General features: G+C 41.5%; 1 protein-coding gene across 10 annotated transcripts in view; it reads right to left on the reverse strand.

The window, feature by feature from the left end:
• Obsc (Obscurin) overlaps positions 1 to 22,208 on the reverse strand; it is a 30,671-nt gene that overhangs the window by 6,000 nt on the left and 2,463 nt on the right. For 3 of the 10 annotated variants that reach the window (XM_066400033.1, XM_066400032.1, XM_066400034.1), the window contains 37 exons: positions 21,974 to 22,123; positions 21,458 to 21,583; positions 21,227 to 21,397; positions 21,011 to 21,176; positions 18,221 to 18,313; positions 16,674 to 16,973; positions 16,265 to 16,559; positions 15,843 to 16,202; positions 15,458 to 15,706; positions 13,799 to 15,025; positions 12,727 to 13,374; positions 12,217 to 12,468; positions 11,448 to 11,589; positions 11,217 to 11,401; positions 10,881 to 11,154; positions 10,176 to 10,331; positions 9,982 to 10,115; positions 7,289 to 7,676; positions 6,954 to 7,235; positions 6,724 to 6,899; positions 6,382 to 6,669; positions 5,649 to 5,825; positions 4,898 to 5,548; positions 4,113 to 4,231; positions 3,893 to 4,061; positions 3,453 to 3,573; positions 3,279 to 3,403; positions 3,066 to 3,229; positions 2,808 to 3,012; positions 2,734 to 2,751; positions 2,246 to 2,475; positions 1,841 to 2,195; positions 1,408 to 1,646; positions 1,124 to 1,355; positions 757 to 1,070; positions 538 to 696; positions 57 to 301 (listed from right to left, as the gene is read on the reverse strand). In XM_066400033.1, the coding sequence (XP_066256130.1) occupies positions 57 to 301; positions 538 to 696; positions 757 to 1,070; positions 1,124 to 1,355; positions 1,408 to 1,646; positions 1,841 to 2,195; positions 2,246 to 2,475; positions 2,734 to 2,751; positions 2,808 to 3,012; positions 3,066 to 3,229; positions 3,279 to 3,403; positions 3,453 to 3,573; positions 3,893 to 4,061; positions 4,113 to 4,231; positions 4,898 to 5,548; positions 5,649 to 5,825; positions 6,382 to 6,669; positions 6,724 to 6,899; positions 6,954 to 7,235; positions 7,289 to 7,676; positions 9,982 to 10,115; positions 10,176 to 10,331; positions 10,881 to 11,154; positions 11,217 to 11,401; positions 11,448 to 11,589; positions 12,217 to 12,468; positions 12,727 to 13,374; positions 13,799 to 15,025; positions 15,458 to 15,706; positions 15,843 to 16,202; positions 16,265 to 16,559; positions 16,674 to 16,973; positions 18,221 to 18,313; positions 21,011 to 21,176; positions 21,227 to 21,397; positions 21,458 to 21,583; positions 21,974 to 22,123 (9,585 nt within the window). Of the gene's footprint in view, positions 1 to 56; positions 302 to 537; positions 697 to 756; positions 1,071 to 1,123; positions 1,356 to 1,407; positions 1,647 to 1,840; positions 2,196 to 2,245; positions 2,476 to 2,733; positions 2,752 to 2,807; positions 3,013 to 3,065; positions 3,230 to 3,278; positions 3,404 to 3,452; positions 3,574 to 3,892; positions 4,062 to 4,112; positions 4,232 to 4,897; positions 5,549 to 5,648; positions 5,826 to 6,381; positions 6,670 to 6,723; positions 6,900 to 6,953; positions 7,236 to 7,288; positions 7,677 to 9,981; positions 10,116 to 10,175; positions 10,332 to 10,880; positions 11,155 to 11,216; positions 11,402 to 11,447; positions 11,590 to 12,216; positions 12,469 to 12,726; positions 13,375 to 13,798; positions 15,026 to 15,457; positions 15,707 to 15,842; positions 16,203 to 16,264; positions 16,560 to 16,673; positions 16,974 to 18,220; positions 18,314 to 20,030; positions 20,176 to 21,010; positions 21,177 to 21,226; positions 21,398 to 21,457; positions 21,584 to 21,973; positions 22,124 to 22,208 lie in introns of those variants that run through there. The other 7 variants (XM_066400037.1, XM_066400035.1, XM_066400036.1 and 4 more) reach the window with 7 other exon arrangements.

Genomic DNA, 22,208 nt, shown 5'->3' on the forward strand with positions numbered 1-22,208 from the left:
CTGCAATCAAATTTCAATAAATGGATTTGAAAACGACATTTTTAAGCATAACTAACATCTCCTTGACAACTTCCAAGGAAGCAGTGCAAACGGCCTGCCCTTCGGGATTGGTGGCGGTGGCCCTATATACTCCTGCGTCTTCAGGTTGGCAATTTGTGACGTACAAACAGCAGACATCTCCATCTCTTTTAATATGGTACTTATCGCTTTCTTGCAATGGTTCTCCGTCTTTGGTCCAAGTAACTTCGGGTTGCGGTACTCCGGTGACTCTGCACGGGAACTTCGCGTCACGACTTGGAAGCTGGAAAGCAAATCCTGTATCGGAAAGTCTAGTTTTCTAGCAATGGGGCACCTTGGTACAGTTTTTTGGTATAGTCCCAAGAGACATAATATAAACATAAAAGAAGAACATGAGGAGAAATGAGGCAATTTTGCAGAGAAATTTAGACAAGAGAGAAATAAACTAACGGAGGAAGGAACAATTTATAATTGAGAACCTTGAGTAGAATAATCGCCAAAAAAAACCTCGAAACTCACCTGTTGTAGATCCGTAAACCTTTGCGTAAACGCCGGAGGCTGGAAGACTTTCCTCACTGTAGCTTTACCTTCTGTGGACTCTTGTCCGAGTGGATTAGTAATGGTGACTCCATAAACTCCTGCATCCGCAGGTGTCGCTCTGTCGATCTTCAATCCCACCTGCAACTCAAAAACTTTACTTTATTTACCACGATACACTGAACGAATCATTTTACTTACCCTGCGTCCGTCGCAGGTCATCAGAACACGGTCCGAGGCCTCGATAGGGACTCCATCTTTGGTCCATTCAACAGTAGGAATAGGATTTCCAGTAAACGGAGCTTCGAGCACTAATTGTTGACCCTCATCTACAGAGATATCTTTGAGTTTATGCAAAAACATGGGCCGTTCTTCGGGTTCGTCCGGCTTGGTTGAAGATTGGATGGTAAGAGGTGCGGCAGTTTCCACGTCTCCGGCAGAGTTTGATGCTACAGCCTTGTAAGTGAGGGCGTCGCGCATTTGGTCGCATGCGTCGATGACAAGCGCAGAAGTACCTATAAGGGAGATTCATAGAAATACTAAAAAAGGCGAATTTTTGTATGTTCACCATCAGGATTTTCGATGATCTTCACGTGTTTGTTATCCGAAATAATTTCGGCCCCGTTGCGGGTCCATGTGATCGTAGGAGCAGGGAAGCCCTCAGCCTTGACTTCTAGCCTCACCGGAAATCCCTCCACCACGGTTTGCGGGAATAAAGTTTGAATGAATTGAGGCCTAGTAGGCTTTCGTTCTGTGGTTATTAGAGCTTCTCCTACGCTCTCACCAAGCTTGTTGGTAACCTGCAACGATCGGCTTAAAAAGTGAGTCGTCATTGAATAAAACTGAGTCTACTTTGAGTTCGTAATGTCCGGCATTTTCGGGCTTCATCACATCCACAACTAAAGCTATACGTCCATCTGGGTGATTCTCAAAGTGGATGTTCGACGAGGGTCTGATGGGTACTCCGTCTTTGAGCCACTTGATTTCTGGGGGAGGATAGGCCAGCACTTTAGCCTCCAATCGCATTTCTTTGCCCAGAGGCACCTTTTGGTCTTTGAAGCACTTGAGGAACTTGGGTCGGGTCTGTTTGGCTACAAAGTGAGAAGAATAGGGTTTTGATTAGTTTCTTGAGGTTGGACGTACCTGATCTGTAAAGCAATTAAGGCAGCAAAATAAAACGACAATTTGATCTCTAAAAGCACTTTACTACTACTAAGCATTTAAAGCAATGATTAATCATCGTAGAACTTCTTGACGATGTAAGCGCGGTACCAAAAATACTCACGTGCTACTGCAACTGCGCATAAGCAGGCGGTTTCTCCATTAGGGTTCTTCACCACAAGCTTATAAGCTCCACTGTCCGAGGCTTTGCACTGGTCAATATTGAGCTTCACAGTACCATCTGGGAGTATGGTGGTTCTGATGCGATCGTCGTCCGGGGATATGGGTTCTCCATCCTTGTACCACATCACCTTCGGCTTGGGACTTCCCCCGATTTTAGCCCTCAACTCCAGCGGTTCGCCCTCATTGACGTCTAAGTTCCGATCTAACTTCTTGGACAAAGTGGGCGGGGTTTGCACCATGGAGATGCGTGCGTTGGTCTCGGCTTCTCCCACCACGTTAATTGCCATGGCTTTGTACTGGAAGATATCTGCATAAGATTCGATTTTTTTTAATTAAAAAGGCGTACAATTCCGACATCCTTCTCGTTGTAGTTGGTGACGGTCAACGTGCTGGTGGCCTGACTGTCCCCTTTGGAGGTGACGATTTGGTGGTTCTCGTCAGGGACGATTTCCTTACCGTTCAGGAACCATTTAATTTCGGGTTTGGGCAGACCGTCTGCACGTACCATCACGCTGAATTCGCCTCCATCCTCGACCTGGTCGTCGTTTAGGGCGGTAATGAATTTGGGCCTTTCGGCTAGAGAGGGAAAGACAGACTTTAAGTATGGTGATGAATGAGTATTAAAGCCAATATAGAGGGTGGCCTCCCTCCATCGATCGATTATGGAAAAAATATTAAAATTCAAAATATGATTGATTTCAACGAAATTATCAGTTTTCTTTTATAATCTACAGGGAGATCCACCCTAAGCAGTAGCGCAATGCATTCTCATATATTCCAGCCTTCAGCACAAAAGCCAAAAGCAAACAAAGCGCAAATATCAACCGAACTTACTCGTTGGTTCCGCCTCTTCTGTAATATTCCAAAAACCCCATTAATACCGTTCAAAATAAGCTAAAAATACTTACTAATCGTCTTCAGCCGAGCCTCTGAGCTGTTTTCTCCCAAATCGTTTTTAGCCACCACCTTGTAATAGCCCTCATCCGCTAACATGACCTTATGAAACACAAGCTTATACGTCTGATTTGCCCGATCTTCCACTATCGAAATCAAGTCGCTAGCCTTGATGACCTTATCGTCTCTCATCCATAAAATTTGAGCCTCCGGATTTGCCTGATTTAAAGTTTTTCTATAGAAATTTTTAACTGAAAATATCAGGTTTTTACCTGCACGACCACTGTGAACTCTGTGGCCTCTCCAGGAACCACTTTGACGTCTTCAGGACCCTCAATTTCCGGTCTAAGGACGATGGTAAGTTGAGCTGAATCCTCCAGTTGTCCCCACTTGTTCTTGGCTTGAATCGTGTATTTGCCCCCATTGGATCTTTCGCCTGCAACTCCCCGATTTACAGCAATTTTTTTAGTTAGAAAATCACTCACATCTGGGAATAGTCAGCGAAAAAGTGCACTCTTTGAGCCCGTCCTCAATATCATGGTCCTCGGTCTCCAAAATGATTTTGTCCTTCTCGAAGTCCGCATTGGAGATTGGTTTACCATCCTTTAGCCTAGAATAAAATCCACTTACAAGTTGAGTTTTTTCGATATTTGACGTACCATGTAATATCAGGAACGGGTTCGCCCACAATAACAGCCTTAAATGTGATTCCGTTCTTTTTAACAACAGTTTGGTCCTCGAGGCCTTGCTTCAGTTTGGGCCTGCGCAATTCCGACTCGGCTATGAGAAAATTGAGTATTAATCGCAAATTTAGTTGTAATTTTTGTTCAGAAGTCGAATAAAATTTAACCTGAATCCATTGAAAGCGCATTCATCATTTCGTCACAGGAAGTTTTTCCCTCTGTACATTCACCTTCTCCTCCTTATTTATGCCTGTTTACCCTTCATCTTTCGATAAGAACAAATTGAGTTAACTTTACCACTTAGCGCTTTTGTATTTACTTTGCCCCTTCTCGAATTTTCATCAGGATCCGCAATTTTTTTTACTGGCGTATTCATCATTTCGTCCAAAATTTTAATAACGAATCTTGAAACTTACGTGTAACTTCCAAGACCGCCCGTTGCTTAATCGCCCCCACTGGGTTGCTTAAAGTGCATTCGTAAACGCCTGCGTCTTTCAGCTCCAACTTGAGTATTTCCAGTTTAAATTCCTCGCCATTTTGGCTGGCAGTCATGCGAAGGTGGCTGTCCGGCTTAATCTCTTTGCCCTGAAGAACGACCAATCAAAGAACGAATATTTGAACACTTAGATTGCTCACGTCAAGAGTCCAAGTGGCGGTTGGAGGGGGATTAGCAAATCCTCGTACGATGTAGGTAATGTCCAAGGACTCTGGTCGAGAACCGTCCTTCATGTTGGTGTCCAGAATTATTGGTTCAGCTAAAAGGTATAAGAACATTAAAATCCGCTTTGTTGATTGAGTTTTTCATAAATTTCAATCATTGATCATTGTCAAGCTGCGGGTGTAATATCAATTAAATTTCATCAAAAAGTAGTACGATTTTTTCTCATATGAGTAGCCCGTAGATTTGTTTTTTTTTGTAAACATCGTATAGACGAACTGGGCATGTGCGCAATCAGGATCTCTCTTTTTTTCTCTCTGTTGTTGAGTGAGTGTGAGTGAGAAGGACTATGGAAGTAGGTCGTAGATTAAGTGGATCACTATATTGCTATGCGCTACCCCGAACATCAGAAAAAATCGGACCCACTCAACAGTTTCCCGATGTATCGAGAGGTTCCTAAAGACGTCACAACCCGGTGGCCTAAGCAAAATTAAACGAGTACACCAATATAGAGGGTCTCCATCAACAACTACCCCCCAATTTAGTTAATTAATTAATTCTATTATTGTCAGTGCTTCTTATTACTTAAACTTACTTTTATGTGTGCTTTTGTGTTATATATCATTTTAGCAGTGCTTTACTTACCTTCTTCATTAAGTCAGTGATTTAAAGCATGCGTAGAAGCTACCTATAATTTTAAGGCGGGTTACATAATTACGTAAACACTGGAAAAGGTGGCTGGGCATAGTCAAGTGTGTAGTACCTTTGGGAGCCTGTTTCTTGGCTTTTTGACTCTCCTGCCGCTGCAGTTGCTCCTCTTTCTGCCTCTTCGGCACCACTTCTTCTTGATCGGTTTCCATGTGAACCACCTCCTCAATCGTGGCCTCTTGTCCTCGTCCTCTCTTAGGTTCTTCCTGATCAGTTTGAATTTCATACTTCCTAATGGTCTTCTCGGCGGTTGCCTCGTCTAAAGTGGCCACTTTAGCCTTCTTTGGAATTTTAATACTGGCGTCAGCCTCCTCGGTAACGGGGGATGATTCTTTTCGGCTGATTTTCACCTCCTCCACTTCCTCACTAACGGCCGGTTTGCCTCTTTTGAACTTCACTTGGACGTCCTCAACCTCGGGGGATTTTAGGATTTTCTTTTCGCCGAAATCGTCATTGTCAACTTCTTCGATTTCTTGTATTTCCAGGGTTTTTGCTCTTGCAGGTTTAGCCGTTGAGGATTCTTTCTGTAGAGGTATCTTGGGCTTATGTGAGTCGTCGATATCGTCGAAGTGCTCGGCTTCCTCGATTATGGCGGAAATGGCTTTTTTCGGTATTTTCGGAGATGTGGGCTCTTCGATTATTGGCTCAGGGGATTTTTGCACGTCAGATTTCTTCTTTTCGATCTCACCTTTTTCCGAGAGTTTTCCTGTTTGTGTGGGAAAAAGAGAGAGAGGCGAAGCGTATCAAATGCCTACTAAAATGCCTGCTAAAAAAGCGAAATCCCGTTTCTCTCGGAACATTCTTACCTTGCTGCTTTCGAGGTCGATTTCGATCGTCCTCGTCGTCCTCGACTTTCGGCTTTTTGGGCGGCTCCATCTCGACTTTCTCCATGGGCTCCTTATCGATCTCCTTCTCCTCGATCAACTCTTCGACCTCCATTTGCTGTGTTTCGTATTCTTCTTCGGCGTCAGTGTGAGTAACTTCTGTTTGTTAGCGGGGGTTAAAACAACACAAGGGATCAGAAACATTTACTGATTGCACGCAGTTCGGTACAATTTGCACAGATATACTTGCACGAGGGAGGGAGGTTTATACAAATAGTTCAGGCAAAATAATTGAGAACAGAGAGGTAAACCGCAGTTAGAAATGTGATAAATAAATTAGGAAAATGTTCTGAAAGTGTATAAAGAAATGTGAATAATGTATGCAATAAAATATGACAAATGCGCGAAAATGTTGTTTTAACCGAGAAAAATTTTTCAAAAATTATGAGCTAAAACACTTTCAAACTTATGAGTAACATGAAAATTCAAAGAAATTTCCCCCTCAGCGGTTTACCACTCATGTCAAGAACAATTCCTACTTAAAAACACCCAACATTTCTACTGTTCACATACTTACAGTTTCACCGACGAACTTTTTGAAAAAAACGTATGAAAAAAAACAAACAAAACATTTTTTTGCAGTTTTCATTGGTTGTCATTTTTGTAATTTTCATGATTGCATTTTTCATAAAAATGCATAAAAAATCCTACTTACTTTGCACAGTCACAAAGCTCTTGCTGCTGATCGTCCCCAACGTGTTGGTGACAATCACTTCGTACTCTCCCTGCTCCTCGTACTTAATCAAATTCACCGCTAAATGGAAAGTTTCATATCTCTGCTTATCCCTCGTGATCTTGATTCTCGCGTCAGTGGTCACCTCCCGTCCATTGCGTAACCACTTGACCGCTGGAGGAGGACAGGCGTCCACTTCCACCTCTAAGTGCAGTTCAGCCCCCTCTACTACTGTGGTGTCTTTCAGGTGTCTGATTATCTTGGGGGCGCCTATGAAGTTTTAAACTGTAGGTAAAGGAAGGAATTTGAAAAGGGGAGATTTACAGTTGACGGTGAGTTTTGCGCTGGTTTCTGCGGCCCCGCATTCGTTGCTGAGCTTGCAGGTGTAGTGCCCGGATAATTCACTGCTCACTTCTTTAATCACTAGTTGCACTCCATCATCGGACTCTTGCCGAGTGAATTCAGCTCTGCTTTCCTTCAATTCGACTTCGTCTAGGTACCTGTAAAGAATTGTCAGTTTTTGGAAGATCAGTTAAAAAAGCCATTCAAAGTACCATTTGACTTGGGGTTTGGGGAACGCCTCCATCTTCACATCCAGACACACGTTCTTGTCCTTTTCAGTCACGGTCATGTCCTGCAGCCCCTGTATAATCTTAGGCGGTTTCTTCACGTCCACCTGCACCACATCTTCACCACTCCCATGGATATTCAGCGCCTTAAATTTGTACTTTGAAGCATCTGTTGTAACGGCCCCAGTGATGCGCAGCAAATACACATCTCCATCTTCTTTGATCACGTAGTGTTCGCTAGAATGAATTTCCTCATCGCCTTTAAACCTAAAAAACAAGGATTAAATTTGTACACCACTAAAAGGTGTTTAAATTAAGACCATTTGACTTCAGCTTTCGGCTCCGCCTGAACTTTGACTTTCAGCTCTAGATCTTGCCCCTGAGCCACCACTTTGTCAGGGCCCAGTTTCTCCATGATTTTTGGCTTGCTGTGCACGTCCACCTTCCAGAACTGCGACACTTGGGCCAGTTCGTTGCTCGCCACGATGGAATAAGACCCAGTGTCCGATATGGCGGTTTTCTCCATTACCAAACTGTGCTTTTCTCCTTCTTTGATGATTTCAATTCGCTCGCTTTTCTTGATCTCTTTGCCGTCCTTGTAGAACTGCACTTTCGGTTCGGGGATTCCTTCTACTTCGGCGGTCATTTTCAGTAGAAGGTCGGAGTGAATAGAAATGTCCTCCATATTATTTTTGATTTTGGGGGGAGCTACATAGAGAGGGGAATAGTTAAAACTTGCATAAAATATCTGGGATTGCACGGGCTAAAAAGTGAAAGAAGAATGGCGGGCTATGATGTACAACATCGAGGGAAGCTTTAGTGCTTTTATAAAACTTCGAACGCAGGTACCTCAAACAATTAACAGTTGCCCTTTGATTTTAATATAAATTTACCAGCTATGATCCGGTATTATCTTTTATCCAAATACACATTTATTTTTTACTTCTTGCAGTGGTCTTTAGCTTTTGATATTACTTTTGGTAATTTTTAATTGTCTTTTTTTATTTTGCAGGTTTCACAGATGTAAAATCCCTCACATTGGTAAGGATTTTTTTTTTATTTTGTGGTCTTGTTTTAGGAAGTTTTGAACGTAATGTTCTTTCTGTCCTAAACTCAAATTTTTTAATGTATTTTCCAATCCATCGATTTAGTTTGTTATACCTGTATACCTGATGTACGGTTAAAAAGATCCAATTCATAAAATTTCATTTTATAAATGTGAGATTAAAAGTGGCAATTTCGAACATAGTCACGCCAAACATTAGCACCGACCCTATCTTAAGAATGTAAATTTGTCATGAGCTACGTTCGAAACTTACATTTCTTGTCTCCTTTCCTATTCCCTTTGGACTTCGTTTGGAAACCTCAGTTATTCCCTTATCAAAGCGTCATTTAAGTATTTGCCATTGTCTAGTAATTGGTCCAAAGAAATTGTTGCCCGATTTTCCATATTTCCAATAGGTAAAAATATTAAAAATTCGCATATTCGTATCGCATATCGATTTTTAGACCTATCAGCTGCACGTTTGCAAGGCCGGAAAGTTTTTTTCATGTTTTGAAGCGATAACATTTCTTGGATGATTCAGTCGAGGATTAGTGCGGCAGCGAAGAAGATGTTTGTTATACGGAGTACACGTTTAGTCGGGATAACCGGGTGTTCTTTAATTTTAAATGCTCGTGAAGCACCTCACTAGTGTAGGTGGCATGTAGTGAGTGATCGTGGATGTCGTGTGTGAACATTTAGCGAGTGAAAGTGAGTATTGGGGTTTTTCCACCTTTTGTGACAAAGGTGGAAGTAGTGCTTTGTTCAAACAAAGATGAAGTCGGCTCACTTTAGTATATCAATTAAAGTACAGTTTGAAGTGGTATTTAAATTATTATATTAATTTAAATTTTCATTTTCACCGGAAGTAACTACCCATATTTCCAATAAATGGAAATTTAAAAATTCAAATACCATACGCCCAAGATTTGGCCTAATTGGATAAATTTCATATTCTCTTCTTGATCCCTTGACAGTGATCGATATCTGGTATATCTTTATATTGGACACGCTGTATATTATTTCGTTTTGCTTATCGTGAACGTGCTTAAATCGGTGAGCTGTACACTTGCAAAAAAGCCTGTAAAGTTGTTTGGAAGACGTTGTATCTTTGTTATCGTTCGGTCTATGATTTGTAACTTTGCAAAAGGCAGATTGTAAACTATTTTACATCTTTTCGAACTGACATCGTTTCTAAAGTGATTCAGTCGGGATAATCAGGTGTCCTTGGGTCGCAAAGAATCTTAAGATATGTCACCAAGGTAACTGGCATTTAGTCGCTAAACGAGGGTGTTGCGTAAACGTTACTTAAGTATCGTGCGTTATAATGGATGCCGACAATTTCTAAAGAGGGACAAGGGCCCATTTTTTGCCACTTTTTAAACTTTAAACCGCGATAGCTCGGGTAAACGTTGGCCAATTTTCTTAAACATACAGCTCAGATTAATCGTCTCTACGAGCTCTTTAAGATGCCGTAAACTGCTTGACGATATTTTGTAAATTTTCTGAGATACAACATCACTTTTATCCATAATGTTCGCGATTTTTTGATGCCGAAAATGGCGGTTCGAAAAAAGTGCCTTTCCAAGGGTCCGCGACCCCAACTGAGATATCCACGATTAATATAGTATCCATAAAACAGGAAACATTTTAATGAAAAGCGTGTAAAAAGTATGCAAATAAATTCCTAGGCTTCGGTCATATTGCCCCTAGGGCTCGTTACCTGTCCCATATATCTAGCATCTACATATATGTCCCATATACATATAGATGCTAGATTCCCAGGTAGGCCCATCTATATTAAAATCTAATTGTCATTCAGTGCATGTGCTAATGTAACAGGGTAACAGAAAATACTGTGCACTTTCACCCCTACTGAGGTACGAGGCTTTCCAAATAAAATAAGTGAAAAAATATAAAATATTTCTCAGTTCCTTCATCAAACTTCAAGGTTCAAACATAAGAATTCACCTTTGACAATCAGTTTCATCTCAGCAGTGTCAATGCCCATTTCATTTTCAGCGGTGATTTTATACACACCGGCATCTGCCTGTTTCACGTCTTTAATCACTAACGACATGCTCTCTTCGTCCTCATATAAAAACCTGCAATCGCAAATTTAAACATACTGACTTGGCAGGCATGAAAATACCGAACATCCTTACTTGTATCTAATTCCGGCCTCAACGGGTTTACCATCATGTTCGAACTTGACTTGCGGCTTCGGGTACCCTTTGACTTGCAGTTCGAGCATAGCCTGGTTACCTGCGGTCACCACGGGTTCTCGCTTTTCGATTATTAGTTTGGGCTTTTCGGGTTCCCTAAATGAGATTTCCATTGATTGAAAGTGCATAGAATTACTTTTCTTATACTATGGGGGGTCGGTTTCTGGAGCTCAATCATGGGGATCTTGGTAACCACGAAAGATACGAGGTCGGTTATATTGGGGGCAAAGTTGCGCAGTTTGTAGATCAAGAATCTGCCGGTTTAAAATTTGAAAAATTCCCGTGACTTTCCAAGAAATTGGGAAAAAACTGAAATTTTGGAAAAAAATGTTTATTTTTTCTTCAGCTTATTAAAAATCCTTGGCACTCCATCAGTGCAATTTTTCCTCTTCTACAACGAGCCATTGTCATATTTGAAATCCGACGTTTCGATTTTCGACGATCATCACCAACTTTGTTTTTTCCGACGAGCGCTATCTCGAATTTTCACATTTTCGAATTCAGCTCTGTTTTCTAATTGCGATGATGTCTATCACATGAGGTCCAAATTGCCCCAATTTAAGCGATCTCGTATGTCTGAATTCCCATAGTTGAGCTCCAGAAACGACTATTGATTGAGGAAAAGAGCGTTTTAACTGTTCCTACCTGAAAAGTTGGTTTACAGTGCCGTGTACTGTAAGTTCAGCGCTGCAGGATATATGTCCTCGCGAAGTCTGCGCCACGCAGGTGTATAAACCCACATCATCAGGTTTAACATGCTGAAACACTAAAGCTATGGAGTCTTCATCATCCCCCATCAACACTTTGAACCGCTCATCTGGGACGAACGCAACTCCGTCTCTTTTCCAAGTGAATTCGGGTTTCTCCCCTGGGGGCAGTAGTTCACCCTCCGGCATCTCGTCTATGATCTCTTTGTTATCTGAAAAGTTCAAAAATACTTCAAATGAGTGCTCAAAGTGTAGAAGAGAATTGGATGAGTACCAGTTACGGTGACTGAAGCTTCAGAGAGAGCTTCGCCGAATTTATTGGTAGCAACGCATTTGTAGATTCCGGCATCGCTTTTCTTCACCTCTGGAATCACAAGCTCGTAGAAACCTTTATCGGAGTGTTCCCTGATTATCTGCATTCGCTTGTCTGTTTCCGAAATTTTCTTGCCATCCTTGAAGCTGCGAGAAGATCTTATTGGAGTTATTTGACATAATAGAGACTTACAAGCTGATGTCTGGATTGGGCTCGCCCACCACTTTGACCATGAAGCGGAGATAGGTGTTTTCCAGGAGCTCTGCATCTTTCATGGAAATCAAGAACTCTGGATGGTCGCTTTTAGCGCGCTCCTCGCGTTCATCGGTTGAAACTAAGTGAAGAAAAAGAGGACGTGAAGTGTCTTAGTTGGTTCCGATTTGGTTCAGGTTAGAGAGACTTGAGACGTAGTTAAAGTTAATACACGAACATCGTGATGTTTTGAACGCAGTCACAATTTCCAAAACCTTTTTAATCACAACTTTTTCACTAAGAATTTGTTTTAGTCACATCCTGAAATACTGCAAAACTACCAAGGTTTCTTTCATTTTTAGTATGCATTTTATTTTTCTGATTTATGTGCAGATCCAACACTAAGAAATATTGGCGATTTTGAGAAAGTGCTTTTGTAAATCAAATTTTTTAAAATCGTTCCGAACCACCAGGAGAGGACAATTTCCTCTAGTAATAAATTAGAGACAAATCTCACAACATGGCAACATCGAACACACTTTGACAGTTACTGTCACGCTATAAACATTTTCAAACATGGGACAATGCTATGTAGCCATAACTTAATACGGACACTCGGGCATGTTTCTATTTTAGATATCAAGTGCCTTCATATGAATGCAAATCTAAATTTCTGATACATGTTTCACACACATTGTGTTACTGTAGGACTCCAAGACACTCATGTGCAACATATAAAAGCGACAAAAATCCGCTTAGTCCTACTAACGTTCGTGAACAACTAACTGCGCAGAACATGAGGCAGTCGCCTTATTGCTCTGCACAACTGCCGTGTAAATGCCCCCATCCTCCTCTTTCACCTGTTTGATGATCAGTTTGTACTCGTTTCCAGTTTCGCCCACTATAGTCTGAATCCTTCCAGACATGCTTCCGTCCTCGTTCAATGGTTTACTGTCTTTAAGCCACTTGAAATCTGCCGGCTTATCTTTAAGCAACACCTCGAAAAATGCGCTTTCACCGGCTAGATTAATGTGAAATGAAAATTATGAGAGAGAGAGAGAGAGAGAGAGAGAGAGAGAGAGAGAGAGAGAGAGAAAGAAAGAGAAAGAGAAAGAAAGAGGTTGTAAAAAGCCTCAATATGCCAACAAAGAAGTCACACTTCAAATGCCAACGCTGATTGGTCTGTCTGGCATTTGTCGTATTTTCATTGATCACAGGCTTTTGTTTACATCGTGGGAACTTCAAATATCAGTTTAGCACAGCATTAGTTTAAACTTACGTTCGATGCTGGTGCCGCGGATGGTTTTGATGAAGTGAGGTCTGTTACCCTCCAAGTCTTCAAGCTTGTCCTCAGCGGACTTCTCTCGGCTGCTGCGCATAGTTGCGGATAGGGACTCAGCGCTGGTGACAGACTTGGCCTGTAAATCGTGACCGGCATAGGTTACAACATGAGTGCTGTCGCTGAGCGTTTGAACACCCGAAGCACGCCTGTTTAGCAAAGCTGTTATCTCAGCTACAGAAGACTTTCTTCGAACCGAAGAAGATTCGGTGATTGATACTTTGCGCTCAGACAAGGTCGTTGTAGTCAACTGCTCCTTGGCGATCGTAAGCGAAGCTCTAGAAGCTAACGAAGCCTCTTGGGTTGCCTTGGATTCGGAAGAGGTCTCGGAAGAAGCCATTGTGGTCGAATGTTCCTTGGCGATTATAAGCGAAGGCGAAGCTAGCGAAGCGCTAGAAGCTGAAGCTAGTGAGACTTCTTGGGTTACCTTAGAATCTGAGGTTTCGATTTTCTTGGAATCTCGGGAGTGGGACTCTGTCTTTGTGTAGGACTCAGATTTGAGCTCCCGCGATTGGCTGTAGTGCCCCGATTTCGTTTCTTTGCCGTTCAATGCGGAAGATTCCACGGATTTTCTGAGCGAAGATTCCTCTACAAAATGTACAAAATGTTTAGTGCGTTTTGAGTTTAATTATCTGGATTTTTCAATCATGCAACTCATCTATAATATAGACACCACAGTAATATTAAAACTTAAAAACTTACATTACGTATAGTCAATTTCTTAGTCTTAACTTAAAAATGACAACGTGGCGTTTTTCGTTTCTCAATATGATGTCATTGCTTGACGTCATGCAGAGTAGTGTCGCGCGGCTAACGATGTTGCCAAACCGTGTTTCAAACAATTGGTTTGTAGTATTTTTTCTTATCTACCCCGGGTATTATTTTTAGACGTACAATATGCTGACGTTCAATTATTGCGCACCGATCTTGGCACACCCTGTATTTAATCGTTTTAAGCTGTATTAGAAGCTCTTATATAAGGAAATTTTTTATTTCGTTAATAAATCCTCACCTCTATCAATCCTCGAAGGCCTGTCAGTAGACTCAGCCCTCAAATATTTGCTCGAATACTTGGAATATTGATCCTCCTCCTCCTCTACTGTCCTCTTCGTAGTAGTTTTGCTCATTTCACTACTGGTCTCCTCTTGGTTCCTCAGATACTTCCTCGCGTACTTTTCATATGGATCGTCGTCAAGATTCTTGGGCTCAATATTCTCTTTCCTCGAAGTTCTCCTTGAAAGCCTCGTTTCCTCCTCTGAAGGCTTTTGCTCCGCAGACTCGGTGCGAGAGTACTTCCTCTCAAACTTGGCATAAACATCCTCCTCCTCATCTTCGGTAATCGGCCTCTTTTTTGTGTATCTATTAATAAGTTCCTCAGTTTCCTCGTTGGGTTCTCCTCGAGATAAAGACCGAATGCTGTATCTACTGCCAGAGTCGCTGCCCTCTGCAGAAACAGACCTTCTGGAGAATTTAGACCCCAAGTCTGAACCTAAAGTCCTTTTATAGCTTAAAGGATCGCTACTATCCGGAGGCTCATACCCCTCCATGGAGCCCCTAAGGGACTTCCTTATTGTGTACTTGTCATTATCCCCTTCAGCCTCTAAAGTACCGCGCAGGGATCTAGTGCTGTAGTACCCTTCAGTAGGGTCCCCTTCAGTGATAGTTTTGGTGGTGCTGTATTTTTTTGTATAGGGGCTGCTGTAGTCCCCAGCATCATCATCAGTAGCGGCACTTCTGAGCTTCCTAGTAGAATAACTGTAACTATCAGAGTCGTCATCCCCTAACGCAGAACTTCTTAGGGGAGGTTTCCGGGAGGTGTACCCAGTAGCGTGGTCATCATCGTCATCCTTCACGTACGAGGAGGATAAAATTGAGCTGTACTTCGAGATCTGCGGCTCGTACTTTGAGGTGTCGTACTTAGATGAGTCATACTTGGAAGTACTGTCATACTTGGACGTAGGGTCATACTTTGAGGTAGTATCGTACTTTGAGGATGCAGTGTCATATTTCGAAGAATCGTACTTTGACGGGGCTGTATCGTACTTAGAAGATGTATCGTACTTTGAAGTAGGATCGTATTTGGAGCTACTAAGAGAGTCGTACTTGGAACTGCCCAGTGGGTCTGTAGAGCTGTAGCGGGTGGAGGATTCCGTGCTGTATCGAGAAGGGGAGTGACCGCCTTCTGTTGAGTACGATTGGGCGGTGCGTCGATTGTACGATGACTCGTACCCGCCCGGGTCTGTGGAAGTACCTTTTTAGTACTTATTTGTGATGAAGTGAATTAGATGTCTTCGGCTGAAGCGCAGCTGCGGGTTATGCGTACACAAACTTACCTGCATAGCTTGAAGTTTGCTGCCCACTGAGTGTCCGGTTTGAGAGTGATTTTCCGTGATTAATTTATTAATCGCGTTTTTCATTTGAGTTAAAATGTCATAATAAATTTTGCAGAATTAGGATAATCAATTTTTGAAATTGCACATTACTGCAGTTGGCAGAACTCCATTTGGCACCCTGCCAACGCAATTTCAACTGAAAATAACTTGATTGAGACCCTTAACAGGTCAAAAAATTCAGGATGAAAGGGTCAAAATCACATAGTTAATATCGCAAGCAAACCCACTCTGTTAATTACACAGAAATTTCAGATTTATTGGTTCTATTCAGCTCTAACCTCTAGATGATGAGGTATATCTTCGGCTCATATCGCCTGCAACTTCCACATTAAATTCAACTCCGATCTTAAAGTCGGTCTTAACAGGGTCGCTGGAGCCCTGTGACTCTACTTTATAGAGTTTATCAAGGGCGCTTCCCGGTACTTTTTCAGGGGGGGTTTTTGGTATGTACTCGACCTTTGCTTCAGGGACTCGGGGATTGTTTAGATGAATCAACGGCTCTACGGCTTTAAGTTTGCGCAAGTGACCTGCAATTAAGTAATCGCAAGTGACAGCGGCATTTATTATCTTAAGTTAGGGAAATTATTAAAGACATCTGCAGCGCAGAAGTAGCAGCTGTGCACACTACGTTATGTATGATTGGTTGCATAAATTCAGACTTACCGTCTTCTTCTTCGACGAACTCTTCCGGTTTGGAAAACTCGCTAGCCTCAGCGACCAAAGTCCTGTCGCTGGACGAGCTAGAAGAGCCTCCTCTTGGGTCGTTTACGTGGTAGAGCGGCTCTACCGCCTCTATTCTTTTTAGATGGTAATCGGCGGGCTCTACTGCTTCGGATTCTGGGGTTAAGATGTGCTTTAGGGTGTCTGATTGGACTAAACCAGTGGTGGTTGTAGTGGTTCCTAAGGTAAAAGCCGGCTTCTTTTCTACTAAAGTCTCGTCGCTTGCTTCTGAGACAACTTTCTTTTTTACAGCTAATTTAAGCTCGGACACTAAACTGTCTTGTTCTGCAGTTTTCTTGACTCCTAAAAATATTCCTTCGGAGTTGTCAGGAGATCCTTAGGAAAACTCGATAACTATTACGTACCAGCAAGTTTAGTGAGGTCTTTCTTGGCTTGCTCTAGTTTGGGTTGTTGGCTTTCTTCGAGAGGAACTTTGTGTTGGGAAGAAGGTTCAGTGGGAGGTGAAGCGACTTGGAACTCGTCGCTGGTAGTCTCTTCACTTTCCCCGAAATTCTTGGCGTATTCTCTGATTTCTCTCAGCCAGACCTTTTTAATGCGATCGCGATGGGCTTTGAGAGTCAAAGACTGTCCTCCAACTTTGTCGACTAACTCGAAAACGTGCTCACTTTCGGGATGATCTCTGACTTCTACTTGCGGTAGCTGGAGAATATTCGCTGTTAGAGAATATCGAACGTGCGCATAGATGAACAGAAAATATGGTGTTTCCAGTCAAATAGTCAATCCCAGACCGAGTACTATTAACCAGAGACTTACCCTAATAATATCTTTAAGCTGGAAAATGGACCGGTCCTCCGATATGCGTCGGACCTTGCAAATAAGCACGCGCGCCTTAAAAAGAAATAGATAACGTTCCTTGGTGACGTCTCCAAAAGTGACGCTGAATCTGTCATGGGCTAAAAGCCTGCCCAACTTATGGATGCTCCCTTTGTAGCCCTCGATGCTCGATGTGAACTTATCGTCTTGTGCCCTGTGAGGGACGCTTAGCATCAACTCAAGGGCCTTTTGGAGATCGGCGTTGTTCTCGCCAAGACACGCGCTATACCTTACCAACTCCTACAGAGACGTAGACACGTTATGTTCAAATTTAAAACCATCGTTTTGTACCTAAATTAGCTAAAAATGTACCATCAGCGGAGTTAAGACATCTTGGGTTCGAATTCGTGAATATTTAGAACTCTTTTGCAATTTAATATTTAATATTAGCTATATAAATTTTTTTGATGAGTTTTCCAAGTGAAAATCTCCAATTTATCGGAAAATTAACCAGCATTTTTCATGTTATTCCTATTAAATTATTTAAAAACAAAAATTATGTTTCACCGGGATTTGAAACCGTGACCTCTTTATTGTGAGTCATGAACTGTAGCCACTACTTCATCGAATGAAACTTCAAATTTGCTCTCAAGCGGTGTTTTACATTATACATAATAATAAAGTTTTAATTTATTTTTGCAGTTAAATATGGGAGCTGCATTGCGGCTTTAAATTCATCAATCCAATGTGGTATGTTATCGCGTTATGTATCAAAATTTATGGCCTATTTATTACAAATCGTGTTGACATTTTATTAAAAATGGCCGGGGGGGCTAACAGGCACCAGCTGTGATTGGCCGGTTTTAAAAACCTGCTACACATGAAAGCGAACTGCCATTGGTCGAATATTTTCTGTGCAGACTATGTAGAAAATCGCTGCGGGAGTAGACAAGTTTTACGTCGAAGGTCCAAAGATTTTCTGAATATAAAACCGCATTAACACCGAATTTTCTGCAAGGCGTTAAGGTCGCCAAAACAATCACAGCAACATTAGGAGGAAAAATGATTTTTGCGCTGCCTATACAAAAATAAACATCAAACTATCTTTCGCGAGTTTTGCACGCTTTCGAATGTGGAATCCACTGTGTATATTTAGAGCGGGACCGAAATAGCGAAATGTTGACCCACTTCATGATTGGGCTCACCTACCTTTACAATGTCAGGTCGGAAATTAGTCTTTTCAAGTTTTAAACAAGCTTTTATTGCTCTCTCTCTACGATGCAAATTCATGCATAAATTTTCGCAAAATTCCCTTTTTTTGAGAAACTCGAAAATTTGGCACATAACTAATTTTATTCAACAGCGTTATTTCCATCATTGCCGGGCGTTTATTCCTACGCCCCCAAATAGATAATTCGGTGTTAAATAAAGACGACCTTAATGTTTTGTTTGTGCTTCTCAGAAACGCTCAAAGTGAAACGAATCTGACACAGTTTTCTGCATATTGTGAAATATCTAATTATTCATTGTTCTTCCGTTGCACTTACCTTTAAGAGAAGTTGGTAGTCGTTTATGCGTTGAATCGGAAGTTTTAGGTGCTCGGATATGCTTTTGTCGTCACCCAGGCGTTGTGACAACTCCTAAAATCCAAATGGTTTTATTTATTTAATTTTAGCAATGAAGAGATAATGTAGTAAGATTATTTTCAATGAATACTGCCGAATTTCGTAAGAGCCGAACGCGAAATCCTTCACATTTGATTAACGCTCAATGGCGCTAAATAAAAATAGCTGCCAAATTTCCTATGTAGTCGAGAGAGAGAAATCGAAGTTTATTAATGGGGCTTGTAGATATAAAAAATGTACTTTATGGGATATTTTAAGTTACAAGTTACCTTGGAGCTCATATAAACGAATCGAACAAAATTAGATGACAATAAGTCTTAAAACCAATGATAATTAGTCATGAATTTGAACCGCCCTGTGAATGAAAAGAAAATAAAATCAATTCCAATATTCGTTGATGCATGTATGGGTACCAGTCAGAACCTTTGGGGGTTTGACGTCAAGGAACTCTACAAGGAAAGACACAAAAGTTCGTGCGCCTTTGGCGGGCCAATAACTTGATAGAAATGTTCGAAGCTGCTGCTATGAATTAAAAAAATCTTTTTTTGAAGGCTCTTAATGGTCTCCTATTGATTTTCAAAGAAGTTTCTCGGGAACTCACTTTTAAACTATCTGACAAATGCGCTATTTTTACACCACCCCTTGTAGCGTTTGTAATGACGTGAAGTCAACAGGGGACGCGTCTGTTGTCTCCAGACAGTGGAAGGAAATCTCTATTTTACTGGACAGTCATGCGACTAATTAAAAAAAAATCGAAGAGATCATCGAATTATAATGTTTATCTGTATTTTATGTGCTATGGAAATGTAGAATCCATGACTTCATTCCCTCGTTTATACCTCTAGGATAAACGGGGCGGATGGACCGTAAAAATTATTTCGCGTGTCTGACGAACATTTCTATTCCTATAACACGATTTTCCGTAATGTTTTGTGGATGTCGCATTTACACAAACAACATCGAGCTGCCAAAATTCTGTCGGGGACAAAAAAATATCAATTTCTCTGGGAATTTCTACTCAGAAACGATCGTTAAAATCATTGCACTCTCAGAGTTGAATAATAATTAACTTCCTTAGACGGCCTCGTAGCTTCAGTAAACCTACTAACAAGGTTTATTGTTCCTCCCTGTATTGTAAACTGCCTACATATAATAGTCGAAATCTGGGGTTTGGGCATCGCGCAATCCGGCACAAAGTCGTTTTTGAATCATACGATAAAAATATTTGTGCGAATCTATTTTAGAAGATATGGCTGAGCGCAGCCAACCGGTTTATTTTCATTCGGCTTTCTGTGTGTTTTAAAGCCGAAAAATGCAAAAGAAGTAACATAATTTGACCTACTAGTGTTCCCCGGAAAATTAACAAATAACTCCCGTTGAGTGTTGCCAAAATGCCGCATCACATACTGCCATTATCTACGTCCGAATATCCGTCCAGGAGCGAGCAATTCCAGCCAAATAACCTTAATTTGGCTCCGCTTCGCGAATTACCTGGAGCGAAAATTAATCGAATTTGGCCAAATTCCCACTGGAGCTAAACGCTCGTAAACTGCAATTTGACTTCTAATAAAAAAAAAAATAATAAGACTCGGTACCATCGAAAACCAACACCGACGAAGTTACTTGTGGACGTTTGGCACCGCCGCGAAACAAATCAACTACGTAATGAGACTGGTGACGTCACAGTAATATAGGGCAGTGACACGTGGTTGCCTGTCAGAGGGCTTCCTACCTGTGGATCGGGAGTATATCCACGCGATTGCAGGAGAAGCACTCACACACGACGGACGGCACTCGACTGAGCAACAGGGGCGTCGCGACGCCGCGCTCTAAAGATAGGCATGGAAGATTCGCGACGCCCGGATGTTGCCGCCGCCGGTTTTAAATGTCCACCACGTAACCGGATTTTTCACATACTCAAAGGGGGTTTTCTTATCTCTTTTTCGACTAGGGAAACTCTCGAACGTACGGCTGACACGACACCCCTGGAATTAATAACATTGACAAAGTTTATGACTTATGTTACAGTTAGTAAGCCATGAAATCGCAAGAAAATGTTTCATTAAGACAGTAAAGAGTCGAAGGCGTAACAATAAAATTTTTGTTAAACGTCGTTGTGGACGCAACAGTGTGGAACTTGCGTTCTCGAACGTAGTTGACGGCAAATTTACATTGCCGGCATAGGGCCCATGTCAATTGTTTTACGCCACTGCGTTACAAATTTACTTTAGGTACTACTTAGGTTAAATCAAATTTTGTGAATTACAAAACTTTTTGTTGTGTTGACTGCCATTTGAGCAAACTGAGCAACAATGCGCCCGGGAATAGTTGGTTACCGAAATACAGAGCGTTTAATTAATTAATCGAGTAATAATTCTAACTAATTATTTTCGGCCGGTTATGTAGCGAAGTTTTAAGTATCGTTTTGAAGGGCCAAAGGCTGAACTTAATGCGAAATATCAGGAAGTGAAAATTCAATTCTCTCGACTCATCTGAAATAAAAAAAAGTGAATACATACAATCATTAAAAATAAATTTGTTTTGGAGCGCAAGTGGGAGGAATTTTACGCAAGCAGCCTTTGCAGTTATATTTTTAGATTGTCCATTTGATATTGCTGGTCCGAATGATAAATTCCAATAAATGACTTTAAGAGTGAGAAAACTTCACGTTATCATAGAAAATTGCATGGGGCCCAAAAGAAGGGCACTCACCGTGAAATAGTTGAACGCATCATCCGAAACATCCAGAAATTCCTGGGCCATGTGTTCGTCCCTACAATAGTTCACGTGGTTGTCGAAATCTCTTTCCAGTCGCAAAAAGGCTTTCCCCAGCAATGTGGGTTCGTTTGCGTAGTACTTCACTCCATCCATCAAAACTCTGATAATTCTATTTTATTATAAACATAACTTGAATTGAAGTCCTCTTACGTTCTATGAAATTCGGCGATTTCCTTCAAATTCCCGAACAAAATGTCGAAATTATCCTTAATGATCTTCGGAGTTTTGCCCGATTCTGAAGGAATCAGGTAGTTTTGGACCACATAGTCCAAATCTCGGACGAATTCTTGCTCCGTTTCCACCAGCTCCTTCACCACAGCCCTTAAAAAAGTTATACCCTCAATATCAACTCTATATTAGAAAGTGTTTTATTGAATTTACTGCCTTCTGAAGGCCGCATCTCCAGGTAGGCCCGAGGAACCCATCGTGGGGTCGTCTGCAGTTTGCAAAATTCGACATGGCACCCAACCTTGCTTTTTTTTGCCTTTTACTTCTTTTACAAGCCACCTAAAATCCCAAAAGTTTTATGCCTCAATATCTAAGAACTTATATCTGCTCATAATAGATCTAAAAACCACAGAGCATGTTCAACCTGCAGAAAAATATCCCACCAGCGCCATCCTCCATGTTTTGTTCCATCCCAATGGAATTAAACGCAGAGCGGAGTGAGGCATAAAGTCCTAATGGGCCTTAGTCTTCTCAGATTTTTCTTAAGATTACTTTATTTCATTTTGATTGCTCTTGGCTATAGCTGGACCCATTTGGGCGAGATACAGCGAAGACAGCACAAGAGATGACGCTTGTAGGATATTTTCCTACAGGCCTAGATTTTTAAACTCACACATGCGCATTTTAATCATTAACATTTTCCTATTAGAATCGTTTTTTAGTATTTACCGAGCATTAACATTTAATCTAGTGGGGGAATGTCTAGAACTAGCATGGGTACGATGAGGTTTCACTGAAAGTTTGTGTCTTGCAGCGCTGGCATCTAAGAGTTTGCTACCTCCCGATACCTTGTCGAGCTCAGGGTCCAGCTTCATTCGCCTGCAAAGACCATAAGATATATTATATGTAGTACATGGTCAATATTCGTGCCGACAGAACGGGGAAAACGAACATTTCATGTCAT

Source organism: Euwallacea similis, chromosome 20 (genome assembly GCF_039881205.1).
Source record: "Euwallacea similis isolate ESF13 chromosome 20, ESF131.1, whole genome shotgun sequence".
In the NCBI taxonomy this organism is placed as follows: Eukaryota; Metazoa; Arthropoda; class Insecta; order Coleoptera; family Curculionidae; genus Euwallacea; species Euwallacea similis.